The 23,111-nt window shown below is 23.3% G+C and overlaps 12 protein-coding genes across 12 annotated transcripts; 5 read left to right on the forward strand and 7 right to left on the reverse strand.

Moving 5' to 3' along the window:
• Positions 1-92: 92 nt before the first annotated feature.
• Positions 93-644, reverse strand: DICPUDRAFT_76248 (uncharacterized protein; the record flags this gene model as incomplete). Its single annotated transcript, XM_003285269.1, has 1 exon — positions 93-644. The coding sequence occupies one exon, from the start codon at positions 642-644 to the stop codon at positions 93-95; it is 552 nt and encodes a 183-aa protein (XP_003285317.1).
• Positions 645-5,185: 4,541 nt separating this feature from the next.
• On the forward strand, positions 5,186-5,347 carry DICPUDRAFT_149185 (uncharacterized protein; the record flags this gene model as incomplete). The annotated part of the gene is made up of 1 exon (XM_003285245.1): positions 5,186-5,347. The coding sequence occupies one exon, from the start codon at positions 5,186-5,188 to the stop codon at positions 5,345-5,347; it is 162 nt and encodes a 53-aa protein (XP_003285293.1).
• A 374-nt stretch (positions 5,348-5,721) lies between these two features.
• On the reverse strand, positions 5,722-6,534 carry DICPUDRAFT_149186 (uncharacterized protein; the record flags this gene model as incomplete). The annotated part of the gene is made up of 1 exon (XM_003285270.1): positions 5,722-6,534. One exon carries the CDS (start codon positions 6,532-6,534, stop codon positions 5,722-5,724), a length of 813 nt encoding a protein of 270 aa, XP_003285318.1.
• A 1,188-nt stretch (positions 6,535-7,722) lies between these two features.
• DICPUDRAFT_91479 (uncharacterized protein) lies at positions 7,723-8,544 on the reverse strand. The gene is made up of 2 exons (XM_003285271.1): positions 8,326-8,544; positions 7,723-8,254 (listed from the first exon to the last, which is right to left on the reverse strand). Exon 2 carries the CDS (start codon positions 7,970-7,972, stop codon positions 7,763-7,765), a length of 210 nt encoding a protein of 69 aa, XP_003285319.1. The 5' UTR covers positions 7,973-8,254; positions 8,326-8,544; the 3' UTR covers positions 7,723-7,762.
• A 2,349-nt stretch (positions 8,545-10,893) lies between these two features.
• Positions 10,894-13,572, reverse strand: DICPUDRAFT_29143 (uncharacterized protein; the record flags this gene model as incomplete). Its single annotated transcript, XM_003285272.1, has 3 exons — positions 10,894-12,449; positions 12,514-13,387; positions 13,450-13,572. The coding sequence occupies 3 exons, from the start codon at positions 13,570-13,572 to the stop codon at positions 10,894-10,896; spliced, it is 2,553 nt and encodes an 850-aa protein (XP_003285320.1).
• Positions 13,573-15,255: 1,683 nt separating this feature from the next.
• Positions 15,256-16,047, forward strand: DICPUDRAFT_76252 (uncharacterized protein; the record flags this gene model as incomplete). Its single annotated transcript, XM_003285246.1, has 2 exons — positions 15,256-15,574; positions 15,920-16,047. 2 exons carry the CDS (start codon positions 15,256-15,258, stop codon positions 16,045-16,047), a joined length of 447 nt encoding a protein of 148 aa, XP_003285294.1.
• Positions 16,048-16,722: 675 nt separating this feature from the next.
• Positions 16,723-17,308, forward strand: DICPUDRAFT_149192 (uncharacterized protein; the record flags this gene model as incomplete). The annotated part of the gene is made up of 2 exons (XM_003285247.1): positions 16,723-17,089; positions 17,163-17,308. The coding sequence occupies 2 exons, from the start codon at positions 16,723-16,725 to the stop codon at positions 17,306-17,308; spliced, it is 513 nt and encodes a 170-aa protein (XP_003285295.1).
• A 61-nt stretch (positions 17,309-17,369) lies between these two features.
• On the forward strand, positions 17,370-17,570 carry DICPUDRAFT_149193 (uncharacterized protein; the record flags this gene model as incomplete). The annotated part of the gene is made up of 1 exon (XM_003285248.1): positions 17,370-17,570. One exon carries the CDS (start codon positions 17,370-17,372, stop codon positions 17,568-17,570), a length of 201 nt encoding a protein of 66 aa, XP_003285296.1.
• Positions 17,571-17,672: 102 nt separating this feature from the next.
• On the reverse strand, positions 17,673-18,319 carry DICPUDRAFT_149194 (uncharacterized protein; the record flags this gene model as incomplete). The annotated part of the gene is made up of 3 exons (XM_003285273.1): positions 17,673-17,683; positions 17,892-18,013; positions 18,075-18,319. The coding sequence occupies 3 exons, from the start codon at positions 18,317-18,319 to the stop codon at positions 17,673-17,675; spliced, it is 378 nt and encodes a 125-aa protein (XP_003285321.1).
• Positions 18,320-18,542: 223 nt separating this feature from the next.
• Positions 18,543-19,328, reverse strand: DICPUDRAFT_76255 (uncharacterized protein; the record flags this gene model as incomplete). The annotated part of the gene is made up of 2 exons (XM_003285274.1): positions 18,543-19,189; positions 19,265-19,328. 2 exons carry the CDS (start codon positions 19,326-19,328, stop codon positions 18,543-18,545), a joined length of 711 nt encoding a protein of 236 aa, XP_003285322.1.
• Positions 19,329-20,066: 738 nt separating this feature from the next.
• DICPUDRAFT_91480 (uncharacterized protein) lies at positions 20,067-20,954 on the forward strand. The gene is made up of 2 exons (XM_003285249.1): positions 20,067-20,397; positions 20,507-20,954. Exons 1-2 carry the CDS (start codon positions 20,125-20,127, stop codon positions 20,903-20,905), a joined length of 672 nt encoding a protein of 223 aa, XP_003285297.1. The 5' UTR covers positions 20,067-20,124; the 3' UTR covers positions 20,906-20,954.
• A 14-nt stretch (positions 20,955-20,968) lies between these two features.
• Positions 20,969-22,781, reverse strand: bzpL (uncharacterized protein). Its single transcript, XM_003285275.1, has 3 exons — positions 22,614-22,781; positions 22,362-22,545; positions 20,969-22,320 (listed from the first exon to the last, which is right to left on the reverse strand). Exons 1-3 carry the CDS (start codon positions 22,695-22,697, stop codon positions 21,239-21,241), a joined length of 1,350 nt encoding a protein of 449 aa, XP_003285323.1. The 5' UTR covers positions 22,698-22,781; the 3' UTR covers positions 20,969-21,238.
• Positions 22,782-23,111: the final 330 nt, after the last annotated feature.

The raw sequence follows: 23,111 nt of genomic DNA on the forward strand, positions 1-23,111 counted from the left end.
ATAAAAGAGTTGGACCCATTCATTATGAGTTTTGATTTCTTCTTTTTTCTATTATCATCAAACTCATTCCAAGCCTCATGGACCCTTTTGTTTTACCTCTTCTTTCTATTTCTTGTTTCGTGTCCATCGCCTTTTTCTCTTTTTTTATGATTATGTTGATGCTGATCCTGATGATGATTTTGATATTGGTGTTGATGATGATTTTGTTGTTTGTTTTTTTGATCTAACTCCTCATCAAAATTAGAATAGGTTGTTGGAACAATTTGTGGTTGTGAGTGTGGGTGTGGTGTATATTGTAGTTGTAGTTGATGATGTTGATGTTGATGTTGATGTTGATGTTGATGTTGATAATGAAATTGAAATTGATGTTGTTGTTGATGTTGATGTTGATGTTGTTGTTGTTGTTGTTGTTGGATTATTTCATCAATATCCTCAACTAAACTATAATGGGTTGTTGGGGTGTGTTGTGGGTGTTGTTGTTGGGTTTGTTGTGGTTGTTGTTGTTGGGTTTGTTGTTGGGTTTGTTGTTGTTGGGTTTGTTGGGTTTGTTGGGTTTGTTGGTCATTATTATTGGTTGAAAATTTGCAGTATAGAATAACTAGTACTGCAAAAAAATAGAAAATTAAATCCATTAATGAAAACATTTTATTTTATTATGATTGTAATAATTTGTTTCAGTAATGAAATTTAAAAATTAAAAAAAAAAAAATTCAAATAAATACAAAAAAAATTTTTATAAAAAGAAAGAACTGTTTTGAAAATTCTAATTTTTTTTATAATATATTGAAAAAAATAAAAAAAATAATTATAAAGTAATAATTTAGTTTATATCTTTTTTTTATACTGATTATTGATCATTTTTTTAATTTTATTTCGATTTTTTATTTAATTTTCTTTTAAATGATATCCAAAACATTATACTAACTATTTCATTTTAAAAATGATTTTTAAAAAAAAAAAAAAAAAAAATTTATTAATTGATTTTTTATCATTTTATGATGCATACAACTGAATTTAAATTAATAATTATTCAATTTACATAAGAACAAATATTAAATTTAATTAATTATTAAATAGGGTTATTTTATAAAGAAAAAAATATAAATATAGATAAATTATTTCTAGTGCACAACAAATAAAATAACAAAACAAATTAAATTAAAAAATTGATATAATAATAAAATTAATATTTGAAAAAAATTTTTATTTTTTTTATAAAATATTATTTATAAATACCTTGGGGGAGCTTTTTTTAAATTGTTCATATAGACCTGTAATTCTCGAATGGTGTATTTAAACAAGTCCTGGAGTATTTTGTATAGGTGATAAATTAATTAACTGTTAATCATTATTTGATAGAGAAGGTGATTTTTTAATCTATAGATGTGGTAAAAAAAAAAATAATAATTTTATATAGTTTTTTTAAGTTATTAATGAATTAAAAAAAAAATAAGAAAGAAAGAAAAAAAAATATTATAAAATCTAATATTGATGTAATCTAGTTCTATAGAATAAAATGTTTTAAATTCTACCTTTTCTTTTGATTTTGGAGTTTAGTTTTTAAAAATGAAAACCTATATTATTATTTAATATATTGAATTAATATCATTGATTGCTTTTTATTTTTATTGTCATTTTATTATCAAGGAGGTGTGTTTATAGACACAGGTATAAATAAAGCACATTATAATAAATAAATAAAAAAATTTTAATTTTTTATTTATTTTTATTTATATAAATTTAAAATTTAGTTGTTTATAATAAAATAATGTTTATGGTGGTGCAAAATTATTTTTAGAAAAAAAAAAAATTAAAAAAATTAATTTTGAATTTTTTATTTTTTATTTTTTTTTTATTATTAAATTTATCATCATTTATTGAATGTGCTATAATATAAATAACAACATACAATAATAGTAATAATAATAGGAATAATAAAATATTTTTTTTTCAAAATGGAGAAACAAATATATATTAAGAATATAAGATTCAACATTCGATGCAACTTCAAAACTTAACTCCAAAGAACATTAAAACCAATAATGTTAGTTATACAATTTCATAAGATTCTTTGGGGGTAATAGTTACTACAAAAGTTTTTCATTACTTTCTGCATATTTAAGAGTTGCTGAATCAAAAGGTACACCATCAAACCGAATGATTTATGAACAGTCTTCAAGAAAGAATAAAGATTATAAAGTATGCAATTACGATTTCAAAGATTTTTAATTATTCCTCAATGTTTGAAGGTCTTAAGGCGCCCTACCCTGCACATATAAATGATCATATAGATAAGTATTCAATCAACTGGAATAATAAATTACTTTTTCAACAATCACCAAAGTAACTCCATATTTCGAGAACATAACAATCGGTTTTGCTTTTGTGTATCAAACATCACAGTTTTCAAGCATTATGAAGTGTTAATGACTAGGATGGGAAGACTCTTTTTTGTTAATGATATGGCACCACCAGAAGAGAAACCAAAATATTATTATTATGACAGAATTTTCAATTTTGTATTCAGAAAGAGCAAGTTTATTAGGTATCAAACCAGGCCCAGATTCCACCATTACCCCTTTGGAAAATAAAGAAAGCAGATCTTCATAGTAAATTTTTTCGAAATCTTAAGAAAGGTGAAAATCTCAGATTTTGGAAAGATAATTCAAATCAAGATTTATACTATTGATTCATGTCCTCTTCTCGTTGAATGGAATAGTCAAATTCGTGCTATATCAATAAGCATCAGTTCCACAAAAGATATTAAAATTAAAAAAAAAAAGTGGAAATAAATAAATAAAATTATCTTTTTTATAAAATTATTGAGATTTACAATTTATAATAATTTCTTTAAAGAAATAAAAAGTTTTATTTGTTTTTAAGCAAATTAATAATTTTAGATTAAAAAAAAGAAATACTTTATTTAAAAATAAGGTCTAAAATTTTATTTATGATTTTAAATAACTTTGTATTAAATTGAGTTTCTTTTGTGTTTTAAATCGGATTTTACATATTTACTTTATATTATTTTTTATCTACCAATGCTTTGGTTGCGGCAGCAAAAGCTTTAGCAGTAGAAATTAATTATATACATTGGACCACCATCACAAGTTCTACCTTTCGACACGTTCTCTTTGAGACAATGTCGTAGCACCGACCAAAGTTGATGTAGCACTAGTAGTTGCCAAAGCGACTTCAAGAATAGTTTCTGTGACATCAGGAGCATCTTCTTCTTTCTTTATTTCTTTGACTTTGCAGCCAATTAAGAGTTGGCGACATCTTCAATGGTTTTAGCAGCCAATAATTCTCTTTCGGCAATATCATCGAGGTCGAAACCGCCCTCTAAATATTTCTTTTCTTTTTGGAATCAATCGGCACCGGCTTTTGTTGATAATGCATTGGCTCCACCTTTAAATGAAACTAAATTAACTACCAATCTCTTACGATCATCTGTAAAGTTAGTTGTTGATAACTTTAATAATGAGCTAAAGAACATAAATGACCAAACATCAAATCTTTTTTATTTTGGTTTCTCTCCTCTGAACTATGCTGTTGTTGAGTATTACTAGAGGTTTTGAGATGGGTTGTAAAGGGTGTAATTTGATACTTTAGAATTTGCTGATCTTAAAAGTGTTTTTTTAGTTGCACAAACATTCTTTTATCGGGTTTTAAAATCCTCAATACCAAAATATTTGATATCGTAATTGCATACTTTACAATATTTAATCTTTCTTGAAGACTGGTCATAAATCAATTGGTTTGATGGTGTGTCTTTGCTAATGTTTGGGAATATATATATGTACATTGAAAAGCTAAATATTTGACATTCTTTATCTTTTAAAACTGCTTCACTGTTGGTATGCTTTATTTAATCGTGATACGTCTATGTGCAGTAGTTTAGTGATTGTATTTTATTTTTAATGCATCCACTTTTATAATAATAATTACTTTTAGAAAAGATTTCAAACAAGATGGAAAAAATTTACCATATGGTTTTTATAATAAAAAACAATAAAAATTTATTTTATTAAAAAATTTAAATAAGCTTTTAAACTAAAGATCTTTATTTTGATAATGAATAGAAATTAACTAGGGATGGAGAATTTTTAATTCTATATAATAATAATAAATGATAAAATTGATGATAAAGGTTGACCCGGATCTGTGACCAAATGACATTAATTTGTACTTAATGAAACGGATGAAAGTGTTAATTGTTTTTGTTGATGGTATTTAATTGATAAATGATGATAGAATAAACCCATTGTTGAAAATAAACTTTATAGGAAAGAATGCAATTAATTCAGAGTAAATAGATTTTAGAATTGAAATTTCGATTTTTTTCAAATTGATTAACTTGGATTTAGATTTGGAAGGCATAAAGAATTGATGAATGAATAGAGTTGGATGCATTACTTTTCTTATTTTTATATGACATGATTGTTTTGATGATTATTATTCCATATTAATATTATTTACTCTATTATCTTTTTCCTTGTCTGGATCGAATTTTGCATTATTATTTATAATATAATCTTATCCATTATTTTTGTTTTTTGTTTTATTATTATAATCGTTATTTGAAAGTGATTATTATTGATATTATTATCATTTTTATTTTCATTATTATCATTTTCGTTATATTATTTATATTTATATTTATAATTATTAAATAGAAAGTATTCTAATCTTTTTAAGTTTTAAAATTAAATATTAGTTTCTTTTATATTCAAAAATAATAATAACAATTATAAAAATATTAACTTTATAAATACCTTTAAAGTACAAGTACCCCAATGAATGATGAATGACCTGAAAACCACAATTAAAAAGAATTAAGTAAACCCCAATAAATAATGGGTGACTTGAAAAAACCCAATGCTTGATAAATTACTTAAAAAACCCAATTAAAAAGAATAAACTAAACCCAATGAATGATGAACGATTTGAAAAACAACCCTAATGTTTAATGAATGACTTGAAAACCCACAGTGTTTAATGAATTAAAAAAACCCACAATGTTTGATGAAGTAAAAACCCACAATGTTTGACGAACTAAAAACCACAGCGTTTGAATAACTTAATAAACCCACAATGCATGATGAAAGATTTGAAAAAACAACCCACAATGTATGATGAACGATTTGAAAAAACAACAGCGTTTGAATAACTTAATAAACCCACAATGTATGATGAAAGATTTGAAAAACAACCCCAATGTTTAATGAATGAATCGAAACCCACAATATATGATGAACGATTTGAAAAACAACCCCAATGTTTAATGAATGACTTGAAAATCACAATGTATGATGAACGATTTGAAAAAACCACAGCGTTTGAATGACTTAATAAACCCACAATGTATGATGAAAGATTTGAAAAACAACCCAAATGTATGATGAATGACTTGAAAACCCCAATTAAAAAGAATATACTGAACCTCAATGTTTGATGAATGACTTGAAAACCCCAATGTATTACTAATGACTTGAAAACACCGATTAAAAAGAAAATACTGAATCCCAAAATTTTGATGAATGTCTTGAAAACACCGATTAAAAAGAAGAAATTAAACCCCAAATGTTTGATGGTGACCTGAAAAAAAACTCCAGTGTTTAATGAATTACTTGAAAAGCACAATTATAAAGAAAATACTGAACCTCGATTTAATGGAATATATGGAACCCCCAATGTATGAATAATTACTCTCTTCATCCATCATTGATCTTCATTTTGCGAAAATTTAATTTTCTTTTTTTTATCTCTTCCATCTCCTTCTTTATCCCTTACTTTTCTCTTTTTTCTATTTTCTTTTTCCATTTCTTTTTGTCTTTTCCTTTCTTTTTCTTTTCTTCTCTTTTCAATTTGTTTTTGTCTTTTTCTTTCCTTTTCTTTTCGTCTCTTTTCATCTTTTTCTCTTTTATTTTTTATCATTTGTTCACTTTCGCTGAAATTTGTCAATAAAAGAGTTGGACCATTATAATCTGTTCTATATCTTTTTGATTCTATTTCATCAATCATATTCCAAGCCTCATGGACCTTTTGTTTTACTCTTCTTTCAATATCTTGTTTTGTGTCCATGGCATATGCTCTTTTTTTATGATTATGTTGATGCTGATGATGATCCTGATGGTGATGTTGATATTGGTGTTGATGTTGTTGTTGTTGTTGTTGTTGTTGTTGTTGTTGTTGTTGTTGTTGTTGGTTTTGTTTATCTATTCCCTCATCAAAATTAGAATAGGTTGTTGGAGTGATTTGTGGTTGTTGTTGATGATGTTGATGTTGTTTTTGTTTTTGTTGTTGTTGTTGTTGTTGTTGAATTATTTGATCTATATTTTCAACTAAACTGTAATGGGTTGTTGGGGTGTGTTGTGGGTGTTGTTGTTGGGTTTGTTGTTGGTTTTGTTGTTGGGTTTGTTGTTGAGTTTGTTGGTTCATTTGATCATTAAAATTATTATTGGTTGAAAATATACAGTAAAAAATAACTAGAACTGCAAAAAAATAGAAAACTAAATCCATTAATGAAAACATTTTATTTTATTATGATTGTAATAATTTGTTTCAGTAATGAAATTTAAAAATTAAAAAAAAAAAAATTCAAATAAATACAAAAAAAAATTTTTTAAAAAGAAAGAACTGTTTTGAAAATTCTAATTTTTTTTATAATATATTGAAAAAAATAAAAAAAATAATTATAAAGTAATAATTTAGTTTATATCTTTTTTTTATACTGATTATTGATCATTTTTTTAATTTTATTTCGATTTTTTATTTAATTTTCTTTTAAATGATATCCAAAACATTATACTAACTATTTCATTTTAAAAATGATTTTTAAAAAAAAAAAAAAAAAATTTATTGATTTTTATCATTATACGATGTATATTTAAATTAATAATTATTCGATTTACATAAGAATAAATTATTTCTAGTGGTACAACAAATAAGATTAAAAAATTGATATAATAACCTTTATTATTTTATTATTTATTTCTCTAAGAAAATGAAAAAAAAAAAGAAAAGAAAAAAATTATGTTTGTTTTCATTTTTATTTTAGATTTTAATAAAAAAAAAAATAAAAAATATTTCATATTATATCACATACCAATTCAAGTGGGTGTATTATTTTTATTTTGTTTATAATAAAATAATGTTTATGGTGTTGCAGAATTATTTTTAGAAAAAAAAAAAAATTAAAAATAAATTAAAAAAATTAATTTTGAAATTTTTTTTTTATTAAATTTATCATCATTTATTGAATGTACTATAATAGAGAATCAAATAAAATGTTTACTACACACTAGATAATTATCCAATGCTAAAGAAAGTATGGTTACATTTATATATTATGATTATAGAGCCAATGAAAAGAATGATACCGTTAATTCAACAATTCAACTTCAAAACAGTTTGAATTTATTAGTTTTACAATTTCATGGATTCTTTGGGTAGTAATAATAACTTCAAAAAGTTTTGCATTACCTTATGAATATCATTTAAGATTTTCACAATCAAAAAGTAAGTTTATACACACATTTAAATCATACCATACCTATTTACAAAATAATAGGGAGAAAAATTTAGCTAAGTTTGACTAAAAAAAAAAAAATTTCTGAGTTTCCCCCACTCCCACACCCACCCACTTGACTAATTTTTTCATTTTAAAAACTTAGAAACTTAGAAAAAAAAAAAAAAAACCTAGAATTACATTATTTTTTTGTATGAAAAAAATTTAAAATTCTTGTAAAATTTTATTTAATCATTCCATTTTTGAAATATTTGAATAATTATAAAAGATAGAGTTTTTGACAATATCTTCTCTTGAAATGTTTGCCCATTCCCTTAATAACACACGTTGTTCTATTCTTTCCCAACCCAAATTTGATCTGTTGTCTACATGTAACCAACAACTTAGCACCCGAAAATGTTCTTTCAATTTCAACGGACGAAGAAGCAACTGAAAGTACATTTCTTATAATTGATTATAATGTTGGATATTCAATACTATTTTCTTTCCAATATTTTATTGTATCATTTCTATGATCTAAACTTTCTTCTAAGTATTTTTGGATTTCTTTATACTTTGAAATATGTATTTGTTTCTTTTTTTCTTCAAAAAGCATTTAAATTAAAGGTTCATCATAGTTTCTATATACCCTCTCTTTGGCAAAGTGATAATCTAGAGTATTTATCGTATCATTTGAAAGATTGTTTTTTTCTCTATATTTTTTTGCTGCTAAACATTTACCATCTATTAAAAATAAGATATTAGTATAATTTTTTAATCAATAAATTAAATAATAATATAAATATATACTTAACCAATTGTAAAATGATATCTAATGCTATGGATGTTGATAGCTTTTTGTCTAGATCTTAAATTGAATTTCTTGTGGTAATAGGTCTTTTATTTGTTCCTTCCATTGATATTAAGTTATTAATATTAAAATATATTTATTTTTTATAATTTTATATTTATTAATGTTATTATTTATTAATTTATTTTTATTTTTTTAAAATATAATAATTTTTTATATTTTTATATATATTAAAAAATTTTGATATTGATATATAAATAAAAATTTTGAAGTATTTATAGAAAAAAAATTATATTAAATTTATTTATTTTTAATTTTAAATTTTGCGCTTAATTATATAACTGCTATATTGTAATAAAATATATTTAAAAATATTTATGTGTATTAATAAAAATAAAAAAAAATTAAAAAAAAATATAAAAAAAAAAAAAAAAAGGGGGAAACAACCACACATTACTATATATATTAATTGATTATGATTTAACTGTTTTTTTATTGATTTTTAAACACTTTTTAAATTAAAAACTTTTTTTTTTGTTTTTAAAACTTAGAAAAATAAAAAAAAAAACTAAAACTTAGAAATTGACTTTAAAAATGGAACTTATAGACCCCGAACTTAGAAACCCTTTTTTTCAAAAAATAAACTAAATTTTCTACCCTACAAAATAATATAAATATTAATTTTTCATTTTATTTTTAGATATTGATTTTATTGGACCATTTGTTTCAGATTTAAAGATATTAAAATCACTAAAAAAAATAAAAAATATTGTACTATGTATTACCAATCATGGTTTTAAACAATCATATATTTTAGTTCGTGGTACAGTTGATAAAGAAACATAACAATAAATCCATCAGTTATTAATATTATGAACTTAATAATCTTCAAAAAAATAATTTCAAATATTAAATAAAGCATACGGTTATGAATCTTTATTTAAACTCACTTCTACTATAAAAAACTTTACCAACGGTGATGCAATTTTAAAAGATAAAATAAAGGATGGTAATATTTAGATTTTCAATGCACATATATATTCTCAAAAATTAAAGACACACCAAACCGATTGATTTATGAACAACTCAAGTCTTCAAGAAAGAATATAGATTATAAAGTATGCAATTACGATTTCAAAACCTTAAATACTAGCAATACTCAACAACAGCATAATTAACATTAAATAAAAATTATCTATGTATTTATTGGGTGTTGTAAATAAAAAAATAAAATATATATATATATATAAAATAAAATTAAAAATATTAATTGTAATGTTTATTATATATTCATCTAATGTCTTTGAATAAATAACAATATCGTCTACTTAGGATTTTATATATTCTCTAAATTCTTCAATAATATATTGTATCCATTCATTGAAATATGCAGTGATTTCTTTAAACCAAATGGAACTCTTATTTATAAAAGAATCAAGTCGTAAATATACAGCATTTCAGGTAGGTTTTAAGATGAATCAATTAAATTTATAAACCTGCTTGAAATTCTGTACATTTTACGAGTTGATTCTTCTAATAATAATAAATGAAAACCATTCTTTGCATCCAAATTTGTAATATACTAATAATATGAACTTTAAAAACTATTAAAAAATGATTGATTTTACAAAATTTTCAAACCCCCCCCAAAAAAAAAAAACACACCGCATTAAAAAACTTTTAAAAAAGAAAATAAAACATGGGTGTTAAATTTAGTATAATATTTCTTTGAATGATCTGAATAGACCTATAGTTCTATTAATATTTAAAAACAAACCTGTTAAAAAAATTATAAAATAAAAAAAAAAATTATAAAATAAAAAAAAAAATTATAAAATAAAAAAAAAAAAAAGTTTTATTATTCATCTAAACCTTCATTAATTAATATTATACTTTATAGTTTTTAAAAATGAAATTTATATATAGTTTTTTAATTTTAATTTTTATTTCAATAATTACTGTCAAGTCTCAAGAAGAAAGCTTTAAATATAACTATTTTCATATTAAAAAAGATGGAGACCCAGAGTTTTGTAGAACCCATGAAGAGGGTGACTATTCAATAGTAGAATTATCTGAATGCAAACGTGGTTGTCAAGGTTACATTAGAATATATTCCAAATATTTTTTTAATGAATATATTATTTATTTTTCCCAATTTAATGAATGTAATGATAAAAGGGGGAATATATATACCTTTACATGTTTAGTCCCATCCAATGATTTTATCAAAATTGGTGAATCTGGCTTCAGTGTATTATGTAGCAACATTAAAAATATCACTACACCAACACCATCAGAAACACCCACAATAACAGAAACACCTAATGAAACTACCACACCCAAACCAACACAATCATTATCACCATCTCCCACACCAAAACCAACAGAAACCACATCTAACAATCCAACAGAATCACCAGCTGGCAATGGTTCTCTTAAAATTTCAATTTCTTTATCTCTATTAGTATTTTTAATAATTTCAATATTATTATAAAAATTTTATTTTTAAAAAAAATAATAAATAAAAAAAATTGGTGGAATAATTATTATAATTGATTGTTTTTTCTTTTTATTAGAATAGTTTATTGTTGTTTTCTAAATTTGTTAAAATTGAATTTGCTCTATTTAAAACCTTTTCAGGTAAATTTGCCAATTTTGCACAATATATACCATAAGATTTATTTGCAATCCCAGGTATAATTTTGTGAGCGAATAAAATTTCTCCTTGGTGCTCTTTGATTATACAACAATAGTTTTTTATTTTTTTAGATATAAACTGATCTTGCTCTTGATTTAGCTTTTTAGTTAATTCATGGTAATGGGTTGCAAATAAAGTTCTAGATTTATTATCACTAACCAAATGTTCGATGACTGATTGGGCAATTGATATACCATCCAAAGTACTGGTTCCTCTTCCCACCTCGTCCATAATTACAAAAGATTTATCTGTTGCTTTCTTTAAAATTTGAGCTGTTTCAACCATTTCTACCATGAATGTTGACCTGTCATTTGATAAATCATCACTTGAACCTACACGACTAAATATTTGATCAACGATACCAATTTCGGCATAATCAGCTGGAACATATGAACCCATTTGGGCCATTAAAATAATAATTGCATTTTGACGTAAAAATGTTGATTTCCCACCCATATTTGGACCTGTAATTAACCATAGTAATGTTTCATCTTCCTTTTCATGGTTGTTGCTGTCATCATTTAAAACCAAATCATTTGAAATGAAATTCTTTGTAACCAACTCTACAGTTGGATGTCTACCGTTGATAACCTTTAAAGATTTTGTCTCATTGATGATTGGTTTAACGTAAAGTCTTTCTTTTGCAATTAATGCCAAAGTTGTTGAAACATCGATAATTGATAAAACATCACTAGTTTCTTTAATTTGATCACCAAACGATAAAGTTAATTTGCAAAGTTGATTAAATAACCCGATTTCTATCTCCAACGCTTTTGAAACTGAAATATTTATTTCATCTTCCAACTTTAATAGATCTTCAGACTTAAATCTCATATGAGATAATAATGTTTGAACATGAATAAAATTTGATGGAATTTTGTTTTTAAAAGTGGACTGAATTTCGAAATAATAACCAATAATTTGATTGTGTTTGATTTTAAGTGATGGTAATGATAATTGATCTCTATATTTTTTTTGAATCTCTTGAACTAGCTCTTTACTATTGTCACGGGCCTTAATTGTATTATCCAACTCTTTTGAATAACCTTTTTCTATAAAATTTCCATCTGATGTATTGAATGGCGGATTATCAACTAAAGCTGATGATAAATAAAGTAATAGTTGTTTAAAATCATTTAATTTATTATTTATATTCTCTACCAAATTATTAATTTGTGGTGTTGGTTTTAACTTTTTAATCCTTTCATCCAAAATTCTTTTAATTTCCATTGAAATTGCCAATGTTGAACCTATACCGGATAAATCTCTTGGACCTGCTTTTGAAATATAAACTCTTTGTAAACATCTTTCTAAATCTAAACATCTTACTAATAATTTTCTTATCTCTTTTGTAATATCTAAATTTTCATAAAAGAACTCTATTAAGTTTAATCTATTATTAATTTCATTTATATTTAAACTTGGGGATTCTAAAATAATAATAATGTTAATATATAAAGTTTAATATTTTGAATATTTTTTTAGTTTACTTACGTATTCTTGAATATAATAATCTACTACCAGAACTTGTTAAAGTTTTATCTAAACAATCTAAAATGGTACCTTTTTTTTGATTTTGAAGTGTTTTAATAATTTCTAAAGATTGCATTGTTGAAAAATCAATTGACATTGTATTACTTGAACTAAACTTTTTCAATGGATACAGATGTGGTATATTTCCCATTTGAGTATTAATTACATAATTTAAAATTGAACCTGAAGAATTTAATTCATCGATTGAGAAATTTCTTTCTGATGTTCCATCAAAAAAACCATTACTGTTGATTAGTTGATTATAATTTAAATTTAGATTATAAGTTTCATTGAATTTTGATAAAGTATTTTTAATCTTGAATATTTCATCACTTTCTGTGCTAATATTAAATGACTTTATTAATTTTGAAATTGATGGATTTTCAATTAAACTTTTTGGTAATAAGATTTCGTTGGGTGAAATTCTAGTAAGCTCTGATAATAAGTTGTCGTATGTTGTCTCTGTTGTATAAAAGTAACCAGTGCTGAGATCTAACCATGATATTGAAAATCTTGATGTGTTATTATACAAAACTTGGTTACTAAAATCTTTTTGATGATAATTAACTGGTAAAAAATTACATAAATAATTGTTTTGTGATGATTTTAAAAATCTTTCTTCGAAAATGGTTCCTGGTGTTATAACTCTAACAACTTCTCTTTTAATAACTCTTCCATTCTTTTTAGCTTCTCTTGCATCTTCAACCTGGTCACAAATTGCAATAGTTTTACCAACTTTAATTAACTTTTCAATATGTATATCTGAAGAGTGTGTTGGAAATCCACACATTGGAATGCCCATACTTTTATTTTCTCCTATTCTTTTAGTTGTTAACTTTTAAAAAAAAATTAAAAATTTATAATTTAAAAAATAGTTTATTAATTTAATCTTCTTACAGTAATATTTAAAATTTTACTTGATTCAATTGCATCTTGATTAAATAATTCATAAAAATCACCCAATTTAAATAATAAAATAGCATCTGGATATAATGATTTAAAATGATTATATTGGGCCATTGCTGGTGTTTCTTTTGCTTTTTTATTGACTTTTTTGTTTATCTCTTTTCCTTTTTCTTCATCTTGATCCTCTTCGTCCGGGGTGTATTCTCTTTCAACATCATCTTCATTAAATTCATATTCTTCTTCGTTATATGATAATTTTGTTGATATTGGTATATTTAAATCCTTAATATCCCCTTTAATTTTAATTTTATTGATTTTATCTTTATTTTTTAATGATGAATTATCATTATTATTTTGATTTTTTGATGATGCAGAAAATAATCTATAACTTTGATTATTATTGATTAAATATTTGGTATTATTCCTAATAATATTATTAAAAAATATTAAACTTGATTTGTATATTAATTTTTTATCTTTATTTAATATCATTGTTGCACAATGAAAAAAAAAAAAATTTATTAGAAAAATTTTTTAAAAAATTAAAAAAAAAAAAAAAAAAAGAAAAAATAAAATAAAATAAAAAAAAGCTTTAAATTATTATATTCATAAAAAAGAGTGTTTTTTAATAACAAAATTTATTTTTTTTTTTTTTCTTTTTTTATTGCAAGAGTTGAAAACTAATTTGAATATATAAATGATTTTTATGTAAATTTTAAAATTGAAATCTCCGGGAAGATAATTTATCGGCCCGATCCTAAAAATGAAACATAAGAGTTTCGATCTCTTGATCTTACGATTCGAAGTCGTACGCTTTTCCAACTAAGCTAATGTTTCACAGTGGTACTGATATAATACAGTTATAAATTAGGTGGAAAAAAAATAATAAAAAAAGATTAAACTTTAAATCATTGCAAAAGATCTTCTAATCCCGATACCCGTTCTGCCCAGGCAAAGAATATTTAGAACAAATATTCTTCAGATGACCATTGTTCAATACATCGGTACAAGAAATAATAAACCAAATATTCCCATGTGCTTGTTTTATGGAAAGAGAAGTTAAACTAATTGAGATCTAGGTATTGAAACCACCCAATGAAAATAGTCCCAAGTTAAAAAAATTTAGCAAGATATGGAATGCATATATTTTTAGTTTTAAATACTAATACACCCGGAAAGCTACAAAACCTTATCGATGAAATACAAACATAATAATAAAATAACCAAAACTAAAACAAATAAAAATAAATAATCAAAATTACTTTTCATAGAAATATGTGCAAGAAATACACAAATAGGTGGTACATCAATAAATGCAATTACCGTTATAATTACTATATGAGTTGCAGAAAATACATACTAAATGGTCAATCAAATAATGCATAAGTATACCTAAACTTTCAACTTCAACAATTAGAAGAATTCTAAAGAGACAAAACATTTTTTATAATTATTTGTAACGCAAGCATTATTTTATAAAAGAAACTGAGATGCAAAGGTATAGTTAGGTAAAAAAATTTAAAAATTATACCACAGTAAATTGGAAACAGGTGATTTTAGCAGATGAAACCAAAATTGTAAGATTTTCTTAAAAATAGAGGCATAAAAGATGGATTCAGGGCAGTTAATGAAAGAAGAAAATATTTTAAAAAGAAAAAGACCATCTGTAATTTCAAAATTTTTTTGGGGTTGCATTAATTTGATGAGTTTGGTTGTGGAGCCTATATTAATGGTAACATGGATGGCGATACCTACATAAATGTAATGGGGATGAATATATGGAAACATTAAAAGACTATGAAATTGATTTTTTTAAAGTCACTCTTTTTCAAGATAACTGCTCTGTCCATAAATCAGCTGCTGTTAAAAAATATTCTTCAATATGAAGAAAATAACATTAGGGTACAATTTATTCCACCCTCTTCACCAGATTTAAATATAATAGAAAACCTATGGCCAATCTTAAAAAAAAGTATAGTTCAACGTCGCATCGCCAAACCTCGTAAACCTTTCGATGAATCAATTCATCTTTTTTGGTTTAATATTGAACAATCAATTTTAAATAAATTAAATGAATCAATTTCAACCGGAATAAATAGAATAATTCAAAATAGAGGTGAATTCACTAAATATTAATAAACTATAATTTTATTATAAAAAAATTTCAAAAAAACCTTTACTCAAAATCTTTATTCTAAAATTTTGCAACATAGAAATAATAATAATAAAAAAAAAAAATAAAAAAAAAATATTTTTTTTCATACAACATTTAAAATATATTTTATTTAAGTATAGATTAAATGATTTTTATTTATGTTAATCAGAAAATCCAAAATTTAAACCATAAAGTTTTATTATATAAATTGCAAAAATAATATGTCTGTTGCAAAATTTATGCAACTAACTGTACCAAAAACCTTTAATAAATAGGTAAATATATAATAATCATTAAAACAAATAGAAGAGCTTTCATTAACTGGGGTTAGATCTGAAAGCGAACTTGGTCTAAGAGTAAAGAAATTAAGGCTTCACCGACAGCTAGGAAGTATAGGGGATAGCTTCTGTTTATTTATACTCTGCATGAACTAAAATAAAATTTTTTGGTGAATAAAAAATATTTATGATTGTCATTTTATTATTGAAGAGGTGGAAAAATGAAAATGAATATTATATAATTTTTTTATTTAAAACTATTTATAATAACTAAATGATAAAATATAGTAAAAAAAAAAAAATTCAAATTGAAATTATTGTGAGAGCAAATTTAAAATAACAAAAAAAACCACCAAATTTTTAGCTTTTTTTCGCATTAAATTTTAATATAAATATGTGGGCAAACTTGGCCGGTCAAATCTTAGGAAAAGAAGAAAAATATCAGGGAAAAGTAGAAAAATACCCGGCTTTTACAATAATTTAAAAAATTTTAAAAAAAAAAAAATTAATATGGAGAAAAAAAAAAAAATGCACCGATTTTCTTTTTTTTACCCATTAATTTTTTTTAAAAAAATACTTAACAAACCGGTTTTTACAATAAAAAAAAAAAAAAAAAAATCTTTTCATCAATTTTTTGATTTTTATTAATATAAATAATAATTACGACACACAAAAATTTGATCACTTTTTTACCAGGGTTTTTCTAAATTATAAATAACACCAATAAAAAAAAAAATTATAAAAACCAAAATTTTAATAAATTAATATAATAAATAAATAAAATTAAAAATATAAAAATAAATAAAAATTAATATTAAATAAATAAATAAAATGTTAAACTCAACAACAAACAACTCTAGTACTGATAAAAAAGACTTTGAATTCTATGGTTATACTTCGACAAATGCATGGAAAATTCTTATTATCCTTGATGAATTAGGACTCAGCTTCAACTATCATCATGTTGATATCATCAATGATGAACAATTTACTGAAGAGTTTTTAAAAATTAATCCAAATAATAAAATTCCTGTAATTATTGATAATACTGTCGAACCACCAATTACCGTTATTGAATCTGGTGCAATTTTAATTTATTTAGCTGAAAAGTATGGGAAACTATTACCTGATAATAAAACCCATCCAAGAGAACGTACTGAAGTTTTACAATGGCTAGCATGGCAAATTAGCACATTAGGTATGTAAATTTTACTTAAATATTTGATTCAATAAAAAACTAATAATATAATATTTATTATTAAATATAATAGGCCCATATCTTGGTCAGCTATCATACTTTGGTTACTATTGTGAAACTAAAATACCAATTGCTATTGAACGTTATTCAAAAGAGGCACGTAGAATGTTTAAAGTTCTAGATGGACGTTTATCAACCAGACCATATGTTGGGTGGTAATGAACTATCTATTGCTGATATTTCGACCTATGGTTGGGTATTATACATTCAATTTAATGCAATGGTCGAAGGTTGGGATACATTATATCCAAACATTAAAAAATGGTTGAAATTAGTTGAAAGCCGTCCATCTTTTGCTAATGCCTTCCGTTTGGCTGAAGCCGATTTAAAAGAAAGAATTGCTAAAGGAATTAAACCATCAACCACCACTTCACCAGATGAAGCTGAGGCCAAAAGAGCTCTAGCTAAAGAAAAACATTAATAATATAAAATAATAATAAACAATAAAAATAATTAAAAATAATAAAAAACTTTTTCATTTATTTTTCTTTATTTATTTTAAAATTAAATACAATAGGTAAATTTATTTACCAACTAAATTTTTAATATTATTAATTAATCCTCTTTTTCTTGTCATTGAGTGAAAATATATTAAAACCCAAAAACTAAATGAATAAATGAATGGATATATACCAGCTCCATAAAAAACCCCTAATAAAAATGCTTTGAGAATAAAAGACTGATATTAATATTAATTGTAAAAAAAAAAAAGTAAAATGAAACATAGAAAAAATTAACTTACACAACCAAAATATTCCAGATGAGATGTGGGGCTTATCTCCTTTAGAAACTCTGTAGTCAAACTCGTATGAACCGACCACCATTGCAAATATATATAATTTAAAGAGTTCTATATAGTAAAATCTATTTATACAAAATATTAATATAATGAATTATTAATTTTTATTTTTTTTAAAAAACTAACCCTAAACAAATTAAATAAAGAAATGAAAGTGAAATATAGTTTCCTTTATAATATTTAAGATTATATTTTGATCTTTCATTTTGGTGATTCGTATCCCTAGGGTACTTGTAACCATTTTGATCTGAATAGAACTCTTCCCATGGACGAACCACTAGATCACTGAAAAAATTCTTATTATCACACTCTTTTGTGGATTCTGTATTATTACTATCTTTATTATTACTATTACTATTACTACTAAACATTTTTGTTAATGACCAAAATAAAAATTTGAAAAATAATATTTTTAAAAAAAATTTAAAATTCGAAAAAATAAAAAATTAAGATTTCTAAAAAATTAAGTTTAAAGGAAATTTTTATTTTTATTAATTTTATTTTTTTTTATTTTTTTTTTATTTATTTATTTATTTATTTATTTATTTATTTATTTATTTATTTATTTATTTATTTATTTATTTATTTATATATCTATTTATTTTCAAATAAAGAATTAAAAATATCAATTTTTGCTGCAATTACATGATTTTGATTTCCTGATAAAACAACACCTATTACTAAAGAATCGTCATTAACCACCAATGAACCACCATCACCACCTTTGGCAAACTCTGGATTTAATAAAATTAAATGAGATAGATTCTTTATGATTATGCCGCTAGTAAACCCTGATCCCATACCATTTTTTCTGACCCTTTGACCCTCTTTATAAATTTCGCTATAGAGACTAGTATTACTTAATTGCTTTACTCTGACCCTACCAATTTCGTTTATAAAATTTGTAATGAATGGTAAATTATGTATTGAATATGTTATTGCTATATTTATTGATTCTACAACAAACAACTTTATAATCTTTAATTGTTCATTTGAAGACCCAATGGACATTGTAATCTCTTTTTTAAAATCGCCACTATATGAATCAAAAATTGGTGCCGCTGAAATAATATAAAATTTTGAACCGATTGCAATCGAATTTGCAGTTCCATATGAACTATGTTGATTTGGAACATTATTAAAAACCTTAAATGGTGATGTTATTGGATTTAACACTATTAATGCATCCTCTTTATCTTTTTGTTTTTCGTATTGATTTAATAAAGCTAATGAAAGAATTTCTAAATTTCAAAAACAAAATAAATTATTAATAACTATTATAAAAAGTATAAAAATATAAATAATATAATAATTACCTCCGCTATTATTTTCGCTTCTATTATTGGTATTATTTGAAATTGATGTTGATGATGAAATCATTTTTTTTTAGTTTTATTTATTATTATTATTATTATAATATGTATATGAAAAAAAAATAATAAAATAATAAAAAGAAAAAAAAAATTGTAAAATTTATAGTGATAGTTTATGTAAATTTATATATATTAAATGGGAATATAAAGGAACTATTGTTGTTTTTTTTAATTTGTTAATTGTATAAAAGAGGTTTTTTTTTTATTAACCCACCACAACACTTTTTTTTTTTTTTTTTTTCGTTAAAACAAATAGCAAACCCAAATACCAAATAAGAGCCCAGGGTGGGTTTTTTTTTTAAAAAAAATTGAAAAAAAAAAAATTTTGTTTGGGAAGAGGGGTTTTTTAAACCTAAAAGAATTGTTTTTTTTTTTTTTTACCCCCCCAAATATTAAAAACCCACATTCGGGTTTTTTTTTGTTTTAATTTTTCCCCCACCCTTTTTTTTTATATTTCCCAAAACTAAAGGGGGGGAAAGATCCTCCCCTTTTTTAAACTTTCCCAAAAAGATTTTTTTTAAAAGGGGGGAAAAAAAAAAAAAAAAAAAAAAAAAAAAACAAATTTAATACCAAAATAAAGAAAAAAAGTACATATACTAAAAAAAAAAAAAAAAAGTTATAATATAAAGTAATATTAAAAAAATAAAAAAAATAAAAAAAAATAAAAAATTTATTTTTTTTTATTTTTTTATTTTTTTTTTTTTAATTTTACAAAATTTTTTTTCATTATTTTTGTGTGGGTAATAAAGAAACTAAAAATACATACAATACAACCTATATATATATATTAATAATTATAATAAATGAATTCAATAACGACTTTTGTTAAAAAACAAATTTCATTTGTTAAATTTTTTGGTAAAAATTTATTTAAACCTTTTTCATTAGATTTAATAAATAAAGAACACGAAAAAGAATTAAGATTAAAAAACGAAATATTTAAAAAACACTCTTTAAAAACAATCGAAAAGAGCAAACTTGTAATGCAAGTACATGCTGCTCAACTCAAACTTTTTGACATCTCCAAAGAATTAGATTATATTAACCAGAGAAAATTATATCAACAACAACAATTAGTAAGTATATATACTAAATAATATAGTTTATATATATCATCTTTTATTAATCAACTCACTAATTTTAAAACTTTTACCAATAAAAATAATAAATATATTATTATTATAGATTGACTCATTAAATTCATTATTATCAAGTATCGAAATAGATAGTGAAGGAAGTATTATAAATAAAAAGAAAAATAAAGGACCAATTTTACCAAAAGGTGATTTAAATTGTGAAGCAATTCAAAAACAACAAGAACAACAATTAAAGAAACTACATCAAAGTAATATTCAAGATCAACAACAAAGTGCCTCAATAAATGATTTAGATTCAATTTTTAATGATCAAAATAATCAAAATGATACCACAATAGAATATATCGATCCAAATCTTTTTGATTATGACAGCGTATTTAAAAAACCCGAACCATTCAACCAAGAAAAATATTTAAAGGAACTTGAAGAAAGAATAAAAAGTGGTTATGAAGAAAAAAAAATAAATATAAATGGTAAAGAAAATTAATAAAAGATTAACAATAATGAATTTTTTATTTTTTTTTCTTTAATCAATTAACTTTATTTAATTAGTTTTTTTTATACACAATTTTTTTTTTTTTTTTATTAAAAATTAAATTTAATTGAAAGAAAATAATATAAATAGATTTATGAGATATATTATTTCGAGTTGAAAAAAGATAAACCTAATTGATTGTTATTTATTATTTAAAAATAAATTAAAAATATAATATTATTAAAATTTCTTTATTTTAAAAAAATTTTAAGAATAGAATATTGATTAATTTTATAATTTTATACATATGGGTGGTTTTTTTATATATAAAAATAGTGATTAATGTCAAATATTATTGAGGTTTAATGGATGTGAAAAATTGGTGTGGACTCCTGGCAAAATTGGATTTATATTGTTACCATTACTATTAAAATTATGTTTTAATTTTGAAAGACCAATAATTGAATTTCTATAGTTGGGTGATGAGGATCCACCATCGTTACTGCTTGCACCACTATTATTATTGCTATTGATTAAAAGTGGTGAAGGAAATGGATTTAAAGGTGCTTTGGAGGATGGTGAATGATTTAAATTGTTGGTTAAATGGTACAAGGATGGTAATTTTGGGGATGGGTCAGCGCCAGTGGCATTTAATAAACTCTCGGTGGGTATTGAAGTACTATTGCTGATATTAGTATTTATATTGTTGTTTCCTTCAAATTGTGAAAAATTTGATGGATGATACGATGATGATCTAGCTCTTGTTAAATAAATGGGTTGGGAATTTACATTTGGGTTAGAAAAACTTAGACCGGAAAAGTGATGGTTAAAATTTGATGAAGATTCTTCACTACTACCCTCTTTATTAGTATTGATATTTTCTTCATTTATTATACTGCTAATATTACAATCTAAGCTTTTGCCATTATTATTTAACTTTATTTTATTTACACCAATTAAAATTTCTCTCTCTCTTTCTTTTTTATTTGGATCAGATGATGATAAATTTTCAGCCTCTCTGATTAAGGTAGTTGGTATTGTAGTTGGTGATGAAGTGGATGATGATGAGGAGGATGAAGATGAAACGGATGATGATGAAATTGAAACTGATGATGAAATGGATGATGATGATGGTAATGATGAAACCAAAACTGGTGAATCTGGTTTATTTAAAACTAATTGTACATGTCTATTATGGTGTTGATGTGGGATAATTGGCGGTTTATTATTATTATTATTATTATTATTATGATTATGATTATTATTATTATTATTATTATTATTATTATTATTATTATTTATATTTATATTATTGTTTATATTTATATTATTATTATTATTATTATTATTATTTTTATGTTCTTCATATTTATTCCTTAAAAAATCATTTTGCTTCATTATTGCAATTAAACTACTTTCTAAATATTCTAAACGAGTTTTTGTTCAAAAGAGGTAGATGATAATCTACTATATTGCATATGTAACTCTTGGGTAGAATGAGTTAATTCCTGTGCTTTTGATTCTAAATTTGCAATATATTCTTTCTTTCTATGTCTTGATAGTGCTGCTGATTGTCTATTCTTTAATAATCTTACTTGTCTCTTTTTTGTTTTATCATCATCACTTTTTAAATCAACCTTCATTTTACCAATCTAAAAAAAAATACAATAATTAATAAATGTTATAACATATCGAAATTTTTTATTCATGAACTACTTACTGTGAACTGTGGTGATTGTGGTGCCCTATCTGAGGATAAAGTGATTGGATCACTACTTGGACTTGGTGATAAACTTTCTGACATTTTTTTACCAAATAACAATTTTATTTACTGCTTTATGTTATTATAATTTTTTTCTTTTCAATAAAATTTCTTTTTTTTGGGGCTTTATAATTTAAAAAAAAAATATATTAGATAATGCGTTTTAAAAATGATGATGTTTAAAAAAAAAATACAATAAAAAAAAAATCAGAAATTTATTTTTTTAGGTGGAAAAAAAAAAAAATCAATTTGTTTATTGTTATTATTTTATTGATAATATTGGTGCAAAAAAAAAAAAAATTTGAAAAAATGCGAAAAAAAAATTTAAAAAAAAATAAAAAATTAAAAAATTTTGAAAAAAGCAAGTGGTTATTCAGTTTAAGGAAAGGGGTATAATGATGATGATGTTGATGATGTGTCTTGCTATTTAAAAAACCTCTATAGAAACTGATATTG

The sequence above is a fragment of the Dictyostelium purpureum genome (assembly GCF_000190715.1).
Source record: "Dictyostelium purpureum unplaced genomic scaffold DICPUscaffold_42, whole genome shotgun sequence".
In the NCBI taxonomy this organism is placed as follows: domain Eukaryota; phylum Evosea; class Eumycetozoa; order Dictyosteliales; family Dictyosteliaceae; genus Dictyostelium; species Dictyostelium purpureum.

What these genes read in the sequence shown, in the direction of transcription:
- DICPUDRAFT_91480 (XM_003285249.1), top strand. Translation starts at nt 20,125, where the DNA reads ATGAATTCAATAACGACTTTTGTTAAAAAACAAATTTCATTTGTTAAA. An exon ending in TATATCAACAACAACAATTA is followed by an intron (nt 20,398 to 20,506) that starts GTAAGTATATAT and finishes TTATTATTATAG; the next exon opens with ATTGACTCATTAAATTCATT.
- bzpL (XM_003285275.1), bottom strand. Translation starts at nt 22,697, where the DNA reads ATGTCAGAAAGTTTATCACCAAGTCCAAGTAGTGATCCAATCACTTTA. An exon ending in CACAATCACCACAGTTCACA is followed by an intron (nt 22,546 to 22,613) that starts GTAAGTAGTTCA and finishes ATTTTTTTTTAG; the next exon opens with ATTGGTAAAATGAAGGTTGA. An exon ending in AGAGTTACATATGCAATATA is followed by an intron (nt 22,321 to 22,361) that starts GTAGATTATCAT and finishes AAACTCGTTTAG; the next exon opens with AATATTTAGAAAGTAGTTTA.
- DICPUDRAFT_91479 (XM_003285271.1), bottom strand. Translation starts at nt 7,972, where the DNA reads ATGTACTTTCAGTTGCTTCTTCGTCCGTTGAAATTGAAAGAACATTTT.